Here is a 20627-nt window from a genome sequence, read left to right as displayed (position 1 = left end):
TTAACTTCAACCTAAGTTACAAGAGTTGGTACGCTTTCTAAAGTGTTAATAAAAAAATGCTTTTGCTGTTTTTTTTTTTAATCCTTTAAACCCTGTATTTAATTGAAAATAGTGCAAAGCCAAAATATCAAATGTTGAAACTGAAAATTGTAATGTTTCATTAAAAGTATAAATTTATTATACATTTGATGGCAACCTGTTTCTGGTGTTCTCTACATTCTTGAATGATAGGATTTCAGCTGCTCAACAGTTCAGCGTCTCCTTTTTTCATATTTTTCATTTCATCGTGCACCAAATATTGATGCACTAAATGTTATTGATTTACTACACTTTAATCAAATCAATATCTAGAATATAAGATTAAAGCGTTTACAAAATACCTGCTGAAATAAAATCTGGTTGGGCATGTGTCACTGTAATTATGATTTAAAGGGTGCTGGGATGGAATTAGGGATGCTTTAGCACCCTTAAAAGGTGTTTAAAGATGCCCATGAGCAGCATCAGAGGTTCTGATTAAAAATCTAAATTCCTGCTCAATGAACCTTTACAGTATTTTTTAATGCAAGATAGGAGTTTGACTTATCTCTCCACACTACGCTCTCTAAAATTTTTACTTGTAATGATAACTTTCAATCACCTATGGTTTAAGTTCTTTAAAAATGTTTATTCATCGAGATAAACGCAAGTCACGTCTCTCTTCTTTGGCTGACATCAAATCCTCTTGACATTTAACCTCTGGTGTAACTGAGGTAATTCCACCTTAATAACATGCACAATCAGTCATGAATGGCAGTGAATCATATAATCATGCCTGCACAGTGAACATGCTCCCTATTGTGCTTACAATAACATAAACATTTAAAGTGCTGGTCATAATGATCCAAATAAAAATGCATCCAGAAATGTTGTTAAAAATATTTTTTATCACTATTTTATAGTGCTGAACTTTACTGTATTATCAACAAATCCTACAGGGCCAACATTGCTTTATGCTAATAAAGCATTCACTTAAGTCTAAATAGACATTTTTAAAAAGGGCAGCTAAGAAAATAAATCAGCCCCTTATTCGTTAATATGAAGAAACTGTGATGGATATATGATTCCTCGAACTAAAGCTTCATAAACCGCAAAATTATCAACCAACAAACTGGTAATGAAAACAATGCACTGCTGGTATTCTTGAAGAACTTGTTAAAAAGAAAATAATAATTATGGAACTGCACTCATGTCTGTATAACACTCTTTATCAGATTTTGATGTAACTCCTTTATTTGTAAATTACATCATGCACAGTCAGGGTATGTGTGATGATTGTACAAGCTGATTCAGCTCTAAGAGTAATTACAGACGCCTCTTCTACGATGTTGGTTGAAGGGAAAAGTTGTCCTAGGCCACAATGAAAGACTTGGAAGTGGTAATAAGTATGTCGTTTTTCCATATGGAATTGGCTGCAGCCTGGTTGACTTACTGGGGGCTTGTTTGGAGTAAAGACACCAGTTACCTGAACATAGCTGAAAAAATGGAAACAGGAAGACATGAGAGCTAGCCGTCTTTACCCGAAGGCGAATAAGATCTTGCCAAAACTCCTTTAAGGGTTTTGTAAATGATAACATGGAGATATGGTTATGAGTAAGCACACACTCTCACAAGTCAGATCAGTGGATTAAAATCAGTTTATATCAATTTGAGTGTAAAGACAGGGAATTAGAACTGTAACCCTGGTTTGTTACTTGATTCTAATTGGTCAGTATACGCCATAACAATGGTGTGTTATTTCACCACTGCAAATTGTTGCTAGAGACAGCTTGCGTCAAAAATCAATCCAAGGAAAGAGTCAATAAACACCATGGTGGTTACTTTTCAAATTACATTGAACATATCTGAAGAGCTCAAGAAAATTTGATTTGTGGTTGATGGCTGACCAGTCACCAGCAAAGAAAAAAATTTAGATGTACAGTAAATGTTGCAGAAATGTGAATTGACAGTAAAAGACTATAGAAGACTATAGAAGCTGAGTGAAAGAGACATTGACCACATGGAAGTATGGACTTTACCTTGTCTAACTTTACTATCAAATAATATTTTCAGTTTAATATTTTTCATGACAGAAAAAGTTGAAGACATGTCTATTTATTTTAAATGTAAAAGACTGTATGTGCCATCATTTCAATCTGTCTTTGATTAAATATGGATGAAAAAAGGAACGCTTTTTTTATACTTGAATTTGAGTTTTTTTATTGTACATTTAAAAAGTACATCAGGCAAGAATGTGTTTGTGCAACAGTAAAGCAATGTGACTTTAACAGTCATGAGTGAGTGTCTGAAGACTCCTCAGAGTAGAGGATAGTTGTAGAACTCAGAGTGGAGGTCTGGCTCCTGCAGACAGGTGCAGGGAGCTCACAGTGCGGGCCCTGGCTCTTTGTACCAACACCCTGCAGGCAAACTGTCAGCGGCAGCAGAGCTTCCACGGACAGACTCTGGAACAGGAAGAGATGTAGACGATAAAGTTCATCGTTTGAAGTGGTTCAGCTCAGAGGCGCAGCTCAGACATAAAGGCACACAGTGCATCTTTCCAGCTCCATGCCGTGCACACACATCCCTCACACACACCACAGCTTGTGAAAGGGAGCCAGATAGTGCTCACAGTGGTTAAGAGAGTCTGTGGTCCAATTTCCGTGATCATAATCCTTGTGTCTCCCTGTTTCACTGTCTGTGGCAGTGTGGAGAGTGTATTCAAGGCCACATTCCAAACTCAACCCACACGCACGTTAGAAATTATTTACAAGTTGGTTTTTGTGTGGTGTAGGTCAAAGGTCAGGTATTGAGCATAAGATCTCCTTGTCCAGAGCCCCACTCTACAAAATCCACTTCCCCACTGGAGTGAGGAGGACTGTCCAGAGAGATGCCTCGCCGCTCTCCAAACACCTTCTCCTGCAGTTCTATAATGTCATTGCGGATGTCGGCCATCATTAGCAACAGGAAGTCGAAGGAGCCGGGTGGTCCCTGTGGACAGAGGATAAAATGAGGGATAAATGAGATACCCTGGATGTCATTTTTCTTATTGAGTTTGATGGTCAATAAACAGAGATCCTTTTGGGTCTGTTAGGGTTACTAAACAAATAATCCTTTTTGTTATCACAAATAATGAGGTCAGAATCACTGAAAGAAATAGAAAGTGCATATCATGAACCACTTTTTGTGAAAGTCTAAATGTCTCTTGTTAATTATATCAGTAGATAATTATATCAGTGATAAACTCTAAATGATACCTCTTGGCAGAGGAAGAAAACCCTCTCCATCCAGCCTGCATGGAATAATTAGAACTTTGACATTTGATACATTGTGCAAATAAATTACCTGTTTTGGTTTTAAAAAAAATCTTGTTTAGTTGGTCGATAATGATTGTTACACGTCTGCAAGCCGCATGAAATGAAGGTCAGAGGTCATGGACAGGGACACTAACAAAAAAAAATAATTAAAACCCTCAAATACAAACAAATGTAAAGCCTTTGGGGTCTAAAAGGTGGAGTGGAGGTGTAAAGCTCCATAGCCACCCACTAATTCTACTACAAAGAGTAGACAAACTAAGGAACAGGCCTAAACCAAATGTAATCTGAAATAAAAAACTCTCCTGAGAGATCAATCCTCTTTTCCTTTTGCCACCCTCCTTTCCTCCACAATACATCCACAAACATAAACACTCTTCAAACAAAACCCAGAGGAAACAACTGAAGGTGTTGTCTTCTCTGTTGCACACCCTTAACTGAGATAAAGGAGCTCCTTTTATTGAGCAGCCAGCTGATGAGCTCAAGGTGGGTGTAATGAGGGCAGGTGCTCTCAATGATGGGCTCGTTAGAGCCCTGGAGGTCACAGACTACCTCCATCTGTAACAATGATCTACCTGTTTAAGTTTTACATTTAAAAAAAATGTCACTTTTTTTGTTGGCAATTTACATTTTCAGAAGAAGAAAAAAACGAGGGAGTCATCTAAAGAAAATGAATAATATGAAACCGTGGAATTTTCCACAGCATGTTTGTATATTCACACAGTAGTTTTAGAAATGTGAAAGTAAAAAAATAAAAAAAATAAACTCACTGGTGGACCTCTTGGACCAGGAGCTCCTCTGTCACCCTGCAGAGGAGAAACAGCAAAACATTTACCCCATTACATCTCATCTGTAGCGGATTCCATTCACCCTGCAACATGTGTGTAAAGACAATGTAGACACTAGCTGGCAACGGGGTAACTATAAACGTAAATGCACACAAGCACATGGAAAGCACACACAGAGGGGACAATAACTAAAAGCACATGAGGAAAAGTGAAGTAATGACCTTCAATCCATCTCTCCCTGATGCCCCAGGAGGTCCCTGTATGAACCAGAAAACACAGGTATGATCAGGTTTGTGGAGCTTCAAATGCAAAGAGAAATCAAATGAAGATAAAGTAAAGACCTAATGACTGTTTTTTATTGGTAAACACATTTATTCTTTTTAACTTTCTTACAATGCCCAATCTGTTATGCAAAGCTGACAAGAAGTTTCAGCAAATCTGGAGGTAAAGGTTGACTAATGTGCGTTTAGTTTTCACAGATTTTGTCACAGGTTGGAGAATTGCGCACAAAATATTTTCCCGCTTCACTTGGATAAAATAAGGCTGAATACCTCCTGAATACCAAACTGATTTTCATATGACTTGCTAACCTCCAGTTTTTAGGCCCTTATTTGATGTTTTGAAGTAGAGGGGGGTCCGTCGTGGGTCTTTAACTTTGAATGCTGACAGGGACAGACTGGATGTGATACATTATGGGACAGGTTTTTTCTTACCACTGGCCCTCTGCGCCCTCTTTTGATGTGCTTCAGGTCAGGCTCTGGACCCATAGGTCCCATGTCTCCCCGTGGACCTCTAGGGCCAGGTGGGCCCTTTACACCTGGGTCCCCTCTCTTTCCTGGTTCACCTGGGTGTCCTGATGGCGACAGATGGATAGCTGTTACAGTTTAGATTACAAATATCCACCTCTGTTTATATTGTAAACTAGCTGCAAAATAACACTACATAGAAAATTACATCCCAAAGTATGAGTCTCTCTACTCTCTCTCTCTTTGGAATTTTATTTTGCAGTAATGTCATTACCTGGGACCCCAGGAGCACCTGGAGGGCCTGGCAGGCCAGGAAGACAATGGCTATCAGGAATTTTCCCCTGGCGCCCAAGAGATGGCTTGTTACTGCTGTTGGCCAGGCCAGGTACCTACACACACACACACACACACACAGGGGGAAAAAGTAGGATAAATAAAAGAAAGCAGTGACCAGTCACTTCTGCACGGCCTCTAGGAAAAAAAAATTGCCAAGCTCTGTAAACACCATTTTATGTTACCTGGTTGGGTGACTGTGTGTTTCCCAGCCTTAGTTTTAGCTGCAGCAGACTGTTTTTCATGTTAGTGAAATCCTGACAAGTGAACGAGCAGCTTCCAGCACTCATCAAGGTGTCTGACTTCCCCGATGAACTCACTGCAAAATGATGAGAATCTTCCTTTGAAATAAGCCACATGAAAATCCCCCTCCAAAAAAAATGTAAGTAACGAAACAGAAACTCACGGTTGTGTACAGGGATGCAGGAGCGTTGGTCCGGTGCCAGTATGTAACCAGTGCGACAGTGGCAAAGGAAGCTGCCCACTGTGTTCACACATTCATGGTCACACATGCTACTCCCTGGGTGCTCACACTCATCTATGTCTGCATGTGTGTGTTTGTGAAAGGAAAAGACCAAAGGAAAGAACATTAGATAATCTCAAAGTTTATAAGGAAAAGTCTGGAGATTATTCCCTTTCATGACTTCTCAGAATGGGTGGTTTCATCTTCATGCATGTGTTGCTGTTCAGCCCTTTGAAATGTGCTCAAGAGGATTGAATACTAAGCCTGCTGTGACTTCAAAAAGAAACATTTATGTCTACATGGACTTCTATATTGTGCAACTTTGATGGAGATAAACTAAAACATCAGCTGAATAGCTTAGTACCAGAGAAAGAAACTGCTTTGCCAGATAAATCAGGAAGAGGGCGCCATCTTTCCACTTGAACATAGTGCTGTTAAATGGAGTGGGTGTTACTTGTTTAGGAACATATTTTAACTTGCACATAGATCACAGTGGCCTGTGGTAAAATAAGATATTTATTGACAGTAAAAGATGAGAAAATCTGAAGTATTTTCTGTTAGGGAGGAGAAGGGAGTGAACTGACCTAGACAGTATGGAGATTTGTGGTTACGGTGTCTTTCCCGGTCGAAGCGATAGCCAGGGTAACACGTGCAGACGACTCGTCCAAAGTTATCAGTGCACTGCTGCTCACAGGGAGATGCTTCACACACATCCACATCTACAGAGAGAACATCAGAAATGATGAGCATGTTAGAGTAGTTCAGGATCATTAAGTGTCCCATAAAAAAAACAGGTTTTATACTAACAAAGTTTCACATCTACAACTCACAGCTGACTATTGTAGCTTTTTCTGATGCCCTTTTAAAAAGAAGTTATAAGAAAAGTAGGATAAACACAATTTTGGATGCCTACGAATCCTCCACATGGATAAATGTAGGGTTGCATCAATCAATTACAACCCCATGCACTGAAAAACTTTTTCCAGGCAGAACTCTGCAACCGTGAACTCAACTTTTGGGGGAAACTTTGCATGCATACTCATCTGGTGGTTTCACACTGAGAATTGGAAAGTCAATAAAAAGATGTCAGTGGGTAAATACAATACATTATGGATAATACATAACAAAATGTCAGTGTGATAAGTCAATCAACAGACATGTCTGAGTCATGGCCTAGTTTTCATATCTGATCCCAGATGTGCTTCACTCAGAGACCTCTGACTGAGTGACAAATCACTGTCCTGTTTAATATACATGCAACACAATAATAACCCTGTGTGTATTTTGGCTATTAATATAAAGTATATATTGGCCTTTTCATGGACTTAAATGTCCTCTAAGGCTCTTCAGTGTATTTGATATACTGTATAGTATTGCATTTAATTTACTTTAGATATAAGCTTTTAAAATGTATCATACATTCTTATGTTTATCTACACAACATATTTCAAATTCATATGAATGAACATAGTAGCCAACGCTTGTGAAAACATTATATCTAATATTATAGCTATGGGTTACAAAAAGTATAACATCAATCCAAAAAAGAAGTGTAAGATCGGGATGTGTATTAAACAGTTTTATGCTTATGTGAAGTAGTTTTTTGGAGGTTATTGGCTATATTAACATACAAATATTGTATACTGTATATTGTATAATGTACGGTTACATATACTTCTTTTTCCTTGGTGAGTGCACTTCAGGACATACAAGCTGCCTTGAACATTGTCCATACAAATCTTTGTAAACTCAGACAGGTTACCAAAAGACTAAAATGATTTACTTCCATAGGTCCAAAAGTTTGAGACAGTTTAAAGGTGACATATTACGCTCTTTTTCATCAAAATATATTGGTCTAAGAGGTCCCAAAAACATGTCTTTAAAGTTTATGCTAAAAAAACCACTTTGAAATCAGATTTTTGCATGCCTAAAAAAACCCTCTTTTTCAGCCCTGCTCAGAACAGTCGGTTTTCTCTCTGACCACGCCCCCTCAGGAAGCGGATGTGCCCTCGGCTCTCCGGCATGTTGATCCAATGTTTACATGTTGGCTGAATATACACGGCTGCTCACAGACCTGCGTTACTTCAACCCTCTGAATCTGATCCTGATTCAGATCCTGGCGGAGAGGCGCCTGCAGCAGGACCTTTCTGAACGATTGGTCACAGATTCTGTGTTTCTTGTTGTTGTATATGTCAGTATGTAGACGTGTGTCTTGGTACACAGCTACGAACATGTAGCTATGTGGCTATGCTAACTAGCGCTAGCACTTTTCCAGTAAAAAAGGGAGTAAAACCGACCTCTGCCAGAAAGGCAGCAGGACCTCTCTGAGTGATTGGTCACAGATTCTGTGTTTCTTGTTGTTTTATTTGTCAGTAGGTCGACGTGTGTCTTGGTACTCAGCTACAGCTACGAACATGTAGCTATGTAGCTATGTGGCTATGCTAACTAGCGCTAGCACTTTTCCATGAAAAATAAAAATCATCCACTAGATCTTCAAATCTGCAGACGTGGGGAGTAAAATCGACCTTTGTGTTTCTGAAGACAGCCTACAACTAGCATGCCTCCCTCCTAAGCTCCTTGTTAGCAGTGTGCAGGTAATGAAAAACGGAGGAGGGGTTGAGTTGTATTTTATACAGTCTATGAGCTGAACAAACTCTGACTCCGTGTCAGACCGGATATTGTTGTGACGTAACAAAAACACTGAAAACTGAAACGGCTCGTTTGAGCACAAATTTACAGAAAGGTGGAGAAATCAAAACGGGGGCAAAATGGATTTTTTTCATTTTGGGGGGTTTGTAGACATGCCAGGGACACATATTTCAGGTAGAGAACCATTAAAAAGTCGATTTTGCATGATATGTCACCTTTAAGATTGTCAGAATTTGAATTTGAACAACGTGGTGATTGAATGTGTCCCAAAATAAAAAATATATGTTTTCTCTAAGAGGAACATCTGTCTTTGGATTATTATATCAAGAGTCTAACAAAACAAAAAAAAAGACTGAAACTGAGTTTCTGCTATAGAAACATACGCTGTTATTATTTTGTTCACAGAAAAAACTCATCCAAGCAACCTTTCTATCTGTAATGAACTACGGTGATATTCTTTATATGCACTCAACCTCATCACTGTGTTATATGAGAGAGTAGGTCTGTCTTCCTTACCCAACAGAAGAATGAAGCATTGGTATATCAGCACTACATGAACTGCCTTCTTACAAGAGTTCTCAACTGACTCCTGAAACTGCAACCTTTAGCCTCAGGGACACATCATGTATGTCATTCCTGGAAGTTGCTCTGTCTTTGGTAAAATTCCTGTTAAAGGCTACAATAAATCTTGGTCTGAGCTACAGGTGTCTTCTAATGAACCAGATTATTTTATGGATTTGGTGGATTTGACCTGTGTATGCTTGTGTTTCACTACCTCAACGGCAATATTCCTGGTCAAATAAGTTAAAATAAAATAAAATAAAAATAAAATAAAATACATTTGAATAAAATGAAATAAAGCTGGAGGTAATATCCTGCCTTAAAAAGCTATGTTCTTTGGAGAAACAGTGCCCTCTAGTGGCTGAAGTTAAACACTGTTATTCCACTGTTAAAACAAACTGCAAACTTCAAACACTAAACCAGTTTGTCAACATTTTCACCAGCGTTTCTGATTATGATTATATAAGTATAATTTCCACAATTACATATCTTTTGTACCCGTGACAAAAAAAGCAGCTCCCTGAGCCAAAAATGTGGGTGGTTTCTCTGTTGGCTGGTATGTTGTTTGTCCCAGTGTGCTGCAATGTGTTAGTTATCTGAAACAACTCCTTAAACATAATGGAATCCAAACTGACCGTGGTCCATGACCCACAAATGTTGCAATCAGATGATTGCAGACCTCGTTTTGTGCAGCCTGTTTGAATCTAAAACCTGCTGTGGAAAATACACTGTCAGCATCTGAATCAGATCTGAGAGTTTAAACTAAAAAGGTTAGTATAAATGGTTTACCTACTTTCAGGTATGCACTGGCCCATCACAAACCTGAAGCCGTCACAGCATTTCCTCCTGAAACAAAAAAGAGTATTTTTGTATCAGCCTTCTCAAATCAGCTGGGTCAGCACTTCAGCCTCACAGTGAAATAAATAATTTGACATTTTATTAAAAACTCCTGTTTTCTCTGTTATATAAAGTAAGAGGAGATGACTGATGACACACTCATCTATATTTGACTAGAAACAGGTTACCTTAGCTTCACATAAAGACAGAATATCTGGAGGAGGCTTTTGGCAGGAAAGGTTTGGATTGATGGCGTACTGATTATCAAAGATACTTCAACCAGGATTAAAGACGTCTGTTTTACAACAACTGAGAGCAAAGTCGCAAAGTCATTTGGCCTCTTGAGCCATCAGGTTGGAACAGTGTTGTGTCTCTGTGCATGTCTGAGTTGTGTGGCACTCCTGCTGTGTGTTAACAAGCAGTGCCTCTTGCGTTTCCCCAACGCTGTACTGCGATGTGAAATCACACGCTAGGACACCAATATTACACAGTTTCAGGGTGCATTGTGTAAGTACAAAGGCATAATTATGGCCGAACTTTGTTCCAACGTTGTTCCAAAATTGCAGTGTGTAAGAGGCTTATGGTTCCTTCCCATATCCATATGAAGACGATACAAGGAGGTCTGTTTGTAACACATGTCAATAACCTTATTGTCTCCAAATCATTTCTGTAAAGCAGGACTGTCGCATATACATGTACTGACCATAACCATTATGAAAAAGGGAAGGAAATATTGATACTGTGCTAAAATAAGCATGTGGTAATAATGTGTAACTAATTGGATCGTATTAGGGGGCAGTATTGGTTCTTTAAGTTGGCTGCAATCTGCCATTATACAGAACGAAGATGAAGACAAAGCAACTGCAGCAGAAGAAGACAACTCACCAGCTAGCTGGTCATTACTGCAGTGTGTAGCTACTACTGCAGTCCCCAATCATGACAGATGATATTGCGGTTCTCTACCTGCATGAAAAGAAGTTTCCTCACCAGTTTGGAAGTTTATGGATTTCGGGAAACGATGGGATGTTTGTGGACAAAAGTAACTCAGAATTACACGCAGAGTAACGGGTGAGTTTTTGTTTAATCAGAAGTTTCTGTCACAAGCCTGATGATGCAGATAAAACATAACTTTGCATATTATTAGAAATGGATTGTGTTATGTAAGCAAGTCAGCTGTGTATATTAGTGAAGTTTATGAAGTAAAGTGCTGCTCCACATTTGTCGAGCCTTTCGTAAATTTGACTGACAGCACTGTTTTTTTGTGTGTGTATTCCATAATTATTGTGATCATATCATAATCAGGAATTTTATTTGGCCACGATAATTGTGAGATGAAAATGTGAGATTGTGACAGCCCTACTGTAAAATATCCTACACTTCCAGAGACATACCTATGTCAGAAAAAGCTCTGAAATTACATCTCAAGATTTTCAGGAAACTTCAAAGTGAGAAAGAACAAATTTGTATCATTTTCATCATCTGCATTATTGAATCAGGTTCTAGAGGTAAACAAAGACAGTTATCAGTCATTTTGCCATGTTATATAACAGAGATATACAGCAAACATTATGAGCTTCTAAAATGTCAGACTAGTAAGAACAATCCTGACATCTCAACTTTATAGTCTTTGAATGTGTCAGAAAAACCAACAACAGCTTAACAGTAATTAAGCCCAGTTTAAGACTGACATAGAACAGTAGGATGGAGACTTCCTCTGTCTTTGAGCTAAATCATCACCACTCAAGTGATTTCCAAATAGTCTCCTCTCTTTTGTGTTGTAACACTTTAATGGATGCAGTTTTTGAAACACAATTTTTTACAATGATAATTGAGAAACAATTTCTCCCTAAATTGATTTGTGGTGTTTGGCACTGACACTTGTCCAGCCATCCTACAACAGTCCACCACGTGTTACGCACATTACAGTTTAAAAAACAGAGAGGAAACAGCTCTCAAGGTGAAGGAACAAAGCCACGTAACACACACTCAAGAAAGAACACTCCTGTTCCAAAAACTGCATGCTGTTACCAGAGGGGATTTAGCATGCTGCCTTGTTCACTTTCTCCTCATGACAACAAGTTGCTTTTATTCTCCTCCAGCCTCCATGCAGTGTAACTCTAAATCAATCTGAGATGCCCCTCCTCCTCCTGAATGAAAAATAACCTATAAAACAGTGAGGCCGACCTAAACTGATGAGATCCAGATGAGAGCAGCTTTAATCTGCAGCCTGTAGCTGAGAGTGTTGAGAGGGATGGATGAGGTTGAGCATCAAGCTGAGGTGGAGAAAGGAGTGTGGACGCAGAGATGAACATTGTTACTTATTCAGTTGGTCAGTCAATCCATCAATCAATCATCTACGCTGGGTTGATGCACTGCAGATGTAAGAGGGGAGCGGCATACGTCCAAACCTTTGCATGAAAGCCACTAAAAGTTCACTTCACTGAGAGATTCAAGAGGACCTGACCCTGATCTGATGGACAAATTATTCGACAAAAAACACATACTGTGAACCTTTTTGTTTGAGATGATTACCAGACTTTTAATTAATTCTCTGCACAAAAACAAACAAAATCTTGACCATCCAGTTCAAGATATTCTTTGTTTTAGCTATACAGAGAAAAAAAAACACTGGGCTGCTGAGCCTATCACAACCAAATAACTCCTTTAACAGTAGGACAACCATGGAGTCAGTAGTCTGGTATACCAGAGTGCTTTAAGTTATTGATGTTACCAGTAGTGCAGAGACAGATCCACATTAAAAACAACATATTTTATTATAATCATTATAGTTGCTCAAGGATCTCTGGCCTCATGCTGCCTCACATAACAATAATTCCATTGAAATCTTGTGACTTTTTAACTTGACTAATTGTTCTTAAAAGTTGAGTTTTTGATTTCACCAGATTTAAGCACTATTGAGATCATAAAATTATCTCTATGTTTCCATTTTTACCCCAGGAGGTGAGTAATCGATTTCAATCAGCAGCTCAGTGAGGCTGCACAAAGGAGCGTCATCTCTGGGTCTAACCAGTCCTCAAATGAAAGGGCTCCTTGCATGGTGATAATAGTCCTTTGTGAATCAACATCTATGGGTTTAAGTTTTTTTTCTCCTTGCCTTTCTAGGGTTGGGAATTATGGTGACTGTGTCAGTTATAATAAATCAACAGCATGTCGACTCCTTCCCAGAAAAAGGCAGTCTACATCCATCAGAGGAGCTGAATCTCACAAGACGAGGGGTTGGATGCTTGTAACTCATTGAAGAACATTTATTTATTTCTCAACAGGCAGCATGATAACTATAATGTGCAAGCGTTAAGCGCACATGTTATTCAGAGTTTTGACATTGGGAAAACAGAGTAAAACACAGACAAGTTTGTCCTGTGCAAATGAGTAGTACAACAACAGGCATAGAGAAGCCTGAAGAGGTTGTAGCCTGGTTAGCTGCTCTATGAAGTGTTGTTAAGCATAGGTAATTTTGAAACTGCATGCTACCATGCTCAAGATGACACTGCTAACATAAAAATGCAGTGTTACAATGATGCAATTTCATTGCACAGATGCTTTTCTCTAAAGCAACATACATCTGAAAGTTAGAATGACCCTCATTCTGAAGTACAGTAATAAAAGTGTTATTTGTACCAGGAGCTATATTGCATAAAACTCTTCTTATTAGCGCTAACAAACAATACAGCTGATGCATTGTGGTTGGGGTGTCGCAGAGGTAGGGCTTTTCATCTGGGACCGACAAGAGGTAGTTACCATCCTTTCAAGTGCTTAAGCTATTGAAAGACATTGCCATTAACAAAGTAAGAAACTTACACAGCACAATAATAACAAGAAAAACAACACACAAGCCACTGGAACGCACAGCACATCCACACACTACATCTCTGTCAGTCAGACATGCAGCAGCCTCAGCAGCTCTCCCCTGGGTGCTTGTGACGGACAGCACACAGAGGTGGGGGTGTTTGGATGAGCAGATGAGGGCATAGGGAGAAGGGACCCATGTGTTTGTGTTTTGGGATGTGCAAAGTATGTTGGAGAGACAGGCAGCAAGCCTTGCTCAACATGACACAGCCTCTAAAACACACACCATTACACTCAGAGGAATCTCATTTATGTTTGTGTGTGGACGTTTGTCTGTTGGTAGTACAAGCGTATCTCTTTGATCATTAAAGAAGTAGAAGCTGTGGTGGTGTTATTTTGGCATAAAAACTGAGAACATTTGAAATTAAGCATGGAAGAGTTGATATCCCAAGGCTTCTATTAAAAAATGATATCAGGAATCTAACATCTGAAACCCCCAAAACCCTGAATGTGTGTTCGTCATGTGTGTGAGTCTGTGAGGGCTGGGATACCATCCAGTAATTGGGTACAACCTTTTAATGTCAGTCAGGATTTGTTAGCAACAGCAACCCATGATGATAGCAAGCTCCCCCTCCTGAATTCTCTCTGTTCATGTCCTCTCTGTGCACTTTCCTTCACTCGACCTGCATCCAGTCTGTGATTTGAAACATGTCGATATATATTTGAGCCAGTCTGTGGGCCTCTAGTTTTACAGTGCAGTCCTTTGGTTCACTACATGTTGACATAATCTCTGTCTCTGTCTCTCTTCTCTTCAGGCTGACATGTTGTTGGCCTCCTGTTGCCCTCTCTCCATGAAACCTGATGAGATGTCTGCCTTTTCCATCTTTGTTTCATACAAAGGAATATGTTTCTCTACTAGCCAGACTTGCCAAGGCCAGGAGGGTTATTTAAAGCCTTTGAAAGCCAGTCTTACATAGCAGCACCAACGAAGACTACCTGACTATGAGTTCTTTACAGTTGCTTCCACACACTTTTCTACTTTTTATAATCTGCTCTTTTTTCAGAGCTCTTCAAGCTGCATTCTTGAATTCCACAATGTACTAAAGCAACCAAATACTTCACCATCTCATCATGACTCCTTTACTCCAGAGATGCCAAAGACAGAAGCAGTTGCTATCTCCATTTTTTGCAAAGTAAACAAGACGACAGCTGTTTTTCTAAAGTTGGAGGCAAGAGCAAGAGAAAAGAGTGCCAGTGCTAGTTTTCTGCACCATTAATTTGCTGTTCCAATCTATGCTTCACCTGCCATGTGAAGAGAGGCATGAGCTTGACACAGCAGTCACAGAGGGTGCTGTAGCTGAAAAACAACTTTTTTATAGTTTGCAGACTTTTAAACCACAACAGAAGAACACATATAAATCAGAAATAGTTAGAATGGAGTGAGTGACCTTTAGTAGAATAGTGACCATCACAGTAGTCAAATAACACACAGTTCTACCATTCTTTTTTGTAGCTAAGTAGTCACTAAACCTTGAGTTCTGACAGAGTCTCAGGTCTCCAGGGTTCAAGTCAGAGTCTAAGTCAGTTTAGTTTGAGTCAAGTCCTTAGTAAATCATTTCAGGTTGTCCCTGTCTTCTCTTTGATGGTTCTTTCACTAGCAAAGACCATGCCACACAAGGATATAAGTTTGAACATTTAATGAATTATTGTGCGTAGTGTGGCCCAGCAGAAGGAGACTCTGGATGGGGGTTCCATATCAGCGTTATCCTGCCAGAGCTGATCTTGACCCATGTTGTTGCTGGAAGTAGACAAGGGCATAGAAGAAGCGAGCACAAGTTGAGTAGAAGGGGATAAGAAAAAAAGGTTAAGGGGAGTAGAGAAAGGTGAGGGAGGGTGGGTTGAAGAATCACAGACAAACGGTTGGAGTAGACTGGCTACGTTTAAGTAGGCTTGTCAGGTGATTGAGGGTGTGGTTTAGGCATGGTCCTGCTCCCAAATTTAAGTTAACCCCTTAACTTCATTTAATTGATGTATTGCACATGTTGCCATTCTCTTGCTGGCATTTGCTATGCAAGAATAAAGCATTATTCGTGGCACCTCTGTAGACAACTGTTACTGAACAAGACGGCACATGTACCTGCATGCAGGCGAACACGTTCCAGCCACTGCTTAGACCTGACTAAATTATTGGGGCCTTATAAAAAAAGACAAAGGAAAAAACTATTAAAAGCTTTTATCAATAAATAAATCTTGCAGTCAGTGTTGAAGTCCAATTCCAATTTAAGTCTGGATAGTTTGAGTCCAGGTCGAGTTACTCAGGTCTGGAAAATCTGGACCCAAGTACTACAACACAGCTAGCAATTAACATAAATGTGCAATCATGCAATTATATCCATCTACAGTCAGAAATAAAGTATCAATATACAGCATTGGACAGGTAAAGGATGGGAAGAAGAGGACTCAGTCCTTGTTTGCAAGATAATAAATACTGATGCAAGAATGAGACTAAGAGAAAATAATTGCTCAGCAATGTTTTATTGAGTTGAGGTGGGGGAGAAGGGTAAATTTACATTGAAACGTAACTTCTGTTTTTTTAACAAGAGGGCTCAGTGCATCACCTGCAGGCTTTAAGGGGAGATCTTTTGTTCTATCAAAGCCTTCATCCAAGGAAAGATCCAGAACTTCTTTGACTGGGTTAGCCCTACAGTGGAACTGACATGTACAGGGGGGACATGCAGTGGAATGAAGAACAAATATCTCACTTATCTCCGAACATTAGGGTATCAGGATGATATTTTCCTGTGTATAATTTCTAAATTATTTCAGGAAATAGGATGTGCGTGCAAGGTCTTAGAAGGGAAAGTGTGAGAGAAATTCAAAGACAGCTTTGCAGCCTGTTTCCCAAATAGTTGATTAAACAAAGTCCCATCTCTGAGGGGCCAGATTGCCAATCATAGTTTAGTTTTTGGGGTGGCACCTGGGGTGGCCAGTCAGATTTCAAGGGGGCCCATGACCTTTCTGAATCCGCCTTTGTTTGAACTACATAGTTAGTCAAGTGGCTCACCTCTCAGTTAGTGTAAAGGAGTTCAGCAGTGTCCCACATGATGGAGACGGTACCAGGCATGCTTAATACTCTGAAGGGGTGTAATGATTAACTTCAGTGGGTAATTAACTTCAGTGCTGAATGGCTGTTTTTGCTGGATACTAAAGAATTTGCCTATCAATACACCGAATAAATTTGCCCTATATTCAAAGATGTATAGTTTTCTCAACACAAAAATATAATTAAACTTTAACAGAACCTGTGAAACATACACAGAATCAGCTAAGCTACACAATCACAGCTCTTAAGAGTGTAGTGTATTCTGTGTGAAATGAGCCGTGAAGTTTAAAGTAGTTCACAATTATTGGAATGAACAGAAACCTTGTATGAAACTTGAGACATGGAACAGGTGTTGTGAAGTTTGTAGATTTTGTGATCTGACTTTGTCCCTGTGGTCAGTTTATGTGAGGTTACGGCTCAGCTTGTTCAGATTATATCTTTGACTTTGCATAGTTTTAGCTACAGTATGACCCTTCTGGTTTTTGGAGGCCTGCAATGAAACTCAGCAATGTCGTAATCAGAAGCAATTTGCACACACGTCACAGCTGATTGGCTCTGCATTAAGAAAACAGGCATGATAGAAAGACTTGTAGAGGACTTGGACGCCCTATCTTGGCTTTCCTTGACACTGTCAGTGTGGATAACAATAAATGCGACTGCTGGCCACTGCTTTTGACAGATTGTGTACCTAAAGTGCAATACATAAAAAAAAAAACAAGAACCTGACATTACGTAGCTCATACCGAACCCTAAGAAATGGCTTGATTGGTCTGCAGAGGGATATGATGTATTATAGGCAGCCAAAAAAACTCCTGTTGGTTTTTGGAGGAAACAAGAGGTAAAAAGCAAAAATAGCTGTCATTACTTTTTTACTCTGGACAACTTCAAGACAATCAGATACAGATTTTGTCATGAGTTCTCCTTTCACACACGTAGCACAGTGCAGGTGATTGTCTGCGTAAGGTATGTTTTCAACCACTGGTGACACATGGTTTGGTTTAGTTCATGGTAAGAAGGCAAATTCAGTAATGATGACTGTTTTTCTGTTGATATCATTACATCATGTTTAAGGACTTCTCTGCAGTACAAATGCAAAGGTGGAAAACATACAGGTAACTGAGGTGAGCAGAAAAAGAAGGAAGCAGAAAAACGCGTTCACTAATTCACGTCACTAACAATATTAAATTGAGCAAATGAATGTGTCACTGATCTGTGTCTGTGAGCACCTGCCAATCAGGGTTGGCTTGAACTGAACTAACCAATCGCAGCAATTCTGCACAAACTTGCTTCATCCAGCTTCTCCATGACTTATGTCAGCATCTCTGTTACTCACTCTCTCTCTCTCTCTCTCTCCTCTCTCGTGGTTCTGAGACAAAGGTGGTTGTGGGCACACACCAGTTGTCCTTTTTTAACCTTTCATGATCGTCAGACAGTGTTACTGTCTTCTGAAACCCACATAAATAGCTGTGAAGAACAGACTGATTTTTGTGCGTCATTTGGTGGGAGGGGCTTAATTAATGAGGCAGCAGAGAGAGTGATGGGATATTTTTACATTGGAATGTTTGTTTCTTAGTGCCACTTTCATTTCCAGTTAAAACGCTTTGCACATCTGTATTCTCACATGCAACCTCTCTGGATAATCTTCAGTCACTTTCATAATTTCAGTGCATGTTGTTTTATAAAAGGCAAGTAATAGTTAACACTTGCCTTGGACATGGTTGCAGTGCCTTGTCTTCAAAATAGCTGATGGTCTTTATATGCAACACCAGCATTTTATCATAATTATTCAAAGCATCATAACAACTTCCCCTGTCCACCACCTTTCTCATCCCTTGTGTTGGTGGTGGCTGCGCAGCGAGGAGTCCACACAGGCTCATGTGCAGCCTCATTCTGCTGCCAAAGTCAGCTCGGCAGCAGGGCAAGAAACACCAAGACAGGATCCAGAGGCAGGCCTGAGCCCGGATCACTTTACACAGAAGATGATGTACTTAAGCAATGGGTCTCCTTCCAGAGGGGAATGCCTGGTGTTCTGGCTTCCCATCCAGTCTTTCACTGATTTATTTGTGCATGCACAAGCCAGAAAGTGCTACAAGGACAGGATATTCATTACAGCACCCCAAGAAAACCCCCCTACCTCCCCAAGTTTCCAGCCCAGACAGTGCAGGGGTCCTGGGAGCAGGCCGCAGTATGGATGATGCTTTCCTTCAACCATGCTGTCATTCTGCATTACAAGCTCCACTCACATTACAGAGTGTTGTTCTGCATGTTTTGAGGCAGTTTCAACATGTGAGGGAGATTATGAAAGGCTTAGTTCCCCTCTCCTCTGATGTCCTTAGAAATAAATCAAATCTCCTGTGTATCTCCTCAGATTGCAGAGATGTGAAGGTTATGTTGATGAGGGAGGAAAAAAGGGAGGAGGACATTATCAGGAGGAGGAGGATGGTGTAAAGACAGCGATGAAGGTTGTTGTCAGCTCAGACTGCGGTGGGAGGAACACAGGAAGTGGGGCTCAGTGGAGGTCAACGGCCTCTTGACACACCAGGACAGGAGACCAGCCATGTGTGTATATGTGTATGTGTACGACCTGTCATTTTGATGGATGCCTCTTACTGATGTGGCTTAGACGTGTTACAATTACAGCATGCTGTATTCATCAACCATGCTGTAATTGATTTATTTGCTCGCAGTCGCACGCAGTTCAAAAACTTGGCTGGTTGAGTTGCATACAAGGGTGTAATGATGGATTAGACTGAAACACATTTGCACAACGAGAGCAGCAATAAAACACATTTTTGGAGGCCGTCCATTTTTTATACATATTCTTATGGGAGTATGCCTCTTTTATTCCTGAAGAGGAGATTTTTCATCTTTTTATTTCAAATGTGTAGCTTATTTCCTGCCGTTTATTTAACTGGTGGAATTTAAGAGATACATTTATTAGGTGCTTTGTCAAAAATCTATTTTTGTGTTTTTTATAATTCTCCATTGACAGCACATTAAAACTGTTTTCGTACAAGGTTGAATTAATTACAACTGTTCCACCCATTTTTCTCACAAAACAACAAAAAAGGCAAGAGATTTTTAGTGCAAAAATGTCATAAACTACAAATATTCTCCCACGATCACAAAGCTTTTTGTCTCCAATTTTAAATGAAACCAGCTTCTACGTCAGCTCCCTCCTCAAGGTGTGAAGGTGTTGCAAACACCCGCATGTACAGCTCTTTAAGTGTTGTCGTATAATTGCCTGTGTGTATTCTTTTGAAACTCGTGTGAGTTTACATATGTGAAGGTGTTAGTGTGGCGAGCGTGAGCACCATACTCTGTTTATTTTCTCTGCCAGTCCACTTCCAGGACCCAGGCCTCAGGGGAAACATTGGGACTGTGGTTTAACAGAGGATGCTTTGACAGGGAGCACAGGAGGTCTGAACCTCTTCCACCAGACTGGAAGCTGACCTGCACTCCTCCTCCTTCTTCTCCTTCCCTCTGTTATGCCTCACCTCTTTCCCCTCTCGCCTCATCTTTCCATCATTTCTCCCACCCTGCCCCCTCTTTAAAAACACCCTTTAACCTCTAAATGCAGGACCAAAAGAATGTTTTGGTACCACAATTGGATATATGAACAGACACAAACTGCAGTTGTATTTCTTACTGACTTCACATTTTCTGTGAGAATCGGCTTAAAGCTACTGCACTAGCTCTGTTCTCTTCCATTCACTGACCCTGACTGCTTTTGTCCTTTTAACTAAGAAAGTGCTGAGGATTTAGTGTTCAACTCAAGTTTTGGACATTCACAATTAATACCTTAATACCTGGGACTCAATGAAGGCCACTACCTCTCTTCCAAGTATGCTTCTTCAAAAGCTTTCAAAACAGCATTTAAATATTTTAATACTAATCTAACGTTTTTGAGTGTTACTTAAAGCTCCTGTGAGGAGTTTCTAATTGTTTATGAAACAGACTGTGGTTAATATAGATATGATTTAAAATATCAAACAGGACCATCAGCAAAAAAAA

The 20627-nt window shown here is 39.8% G+C and overlaps 1 protein-coding gene across 2 annotated transcripts in view; it reads right to left on the bottom strand.

The window, feature by feature from the left end:
• Positions 1–2190: 2190 nt before the first annotated feature.
• Positions 2191–20627, bottom strand: part of LOC117810802 (collagen and calcium-binding EGF domain-containing protein 1-like) — a 44425-nt gene continuing 25988 nt past the window's right edge. Inside the window, exons 4-12 of one of the 2 annotated variants that reach the window (XM_034680766.1) lie at positions 9660–9712; positions 6241–6375; positions 5600–5737; positions 5379–5512; positions 5135–5249; positions 4828–4967; positions 4336–4371; positions 4097–4132; positions 2191–3003 (exon numbers count right to left, since the gene is read on the bottom strand). In XM_034680766.1, the coding sequence (XP_034536657.1) occupies positions 2815–3003; positions 4097–4132; positions 4336–4371; positions 4828–4967; positions 5135–5249; positions 5379–5512; positions 5600–5737; positions 6241–6375; positions 9660–9712 (976 nt within the window). In that variant the 3' untranslated portion in view covers positions 2191–2814. Of the gene's footprint in view, positions 3004–3357; positions 3712–4096; positions 4133–4335; positions 4372–4827; positions 4968–5134; positions 5250–5378; positions 5513–5599; positions 5738–6240; positions 6376–9659; positions 9713–20627 lie in introns of those variants that run through there. The other variant, XR_004630851.1, reaches the window with a different exon arrangement.

The sequence above is a fragment of the Notolabrus celidotus genome, chromosome 3 (genome assembly GCF_009762535.1).
Source record: "Notolabrus celidotus isolate fNotCel1 chromosome 3, fNotCel1.pri, whole genome shotgun sequence".
Taxonomy (NCBI): Eukaryota; Metazoa; Chordata; class Actinopteri; order Labriformes; family Labridae; genus Notolabrus; species Notolabrus celidotus.
Note: the sequence above shows the minus strand (reverse complement) of the source record. Positions and strands in the feature narration are given on the sequence as shown.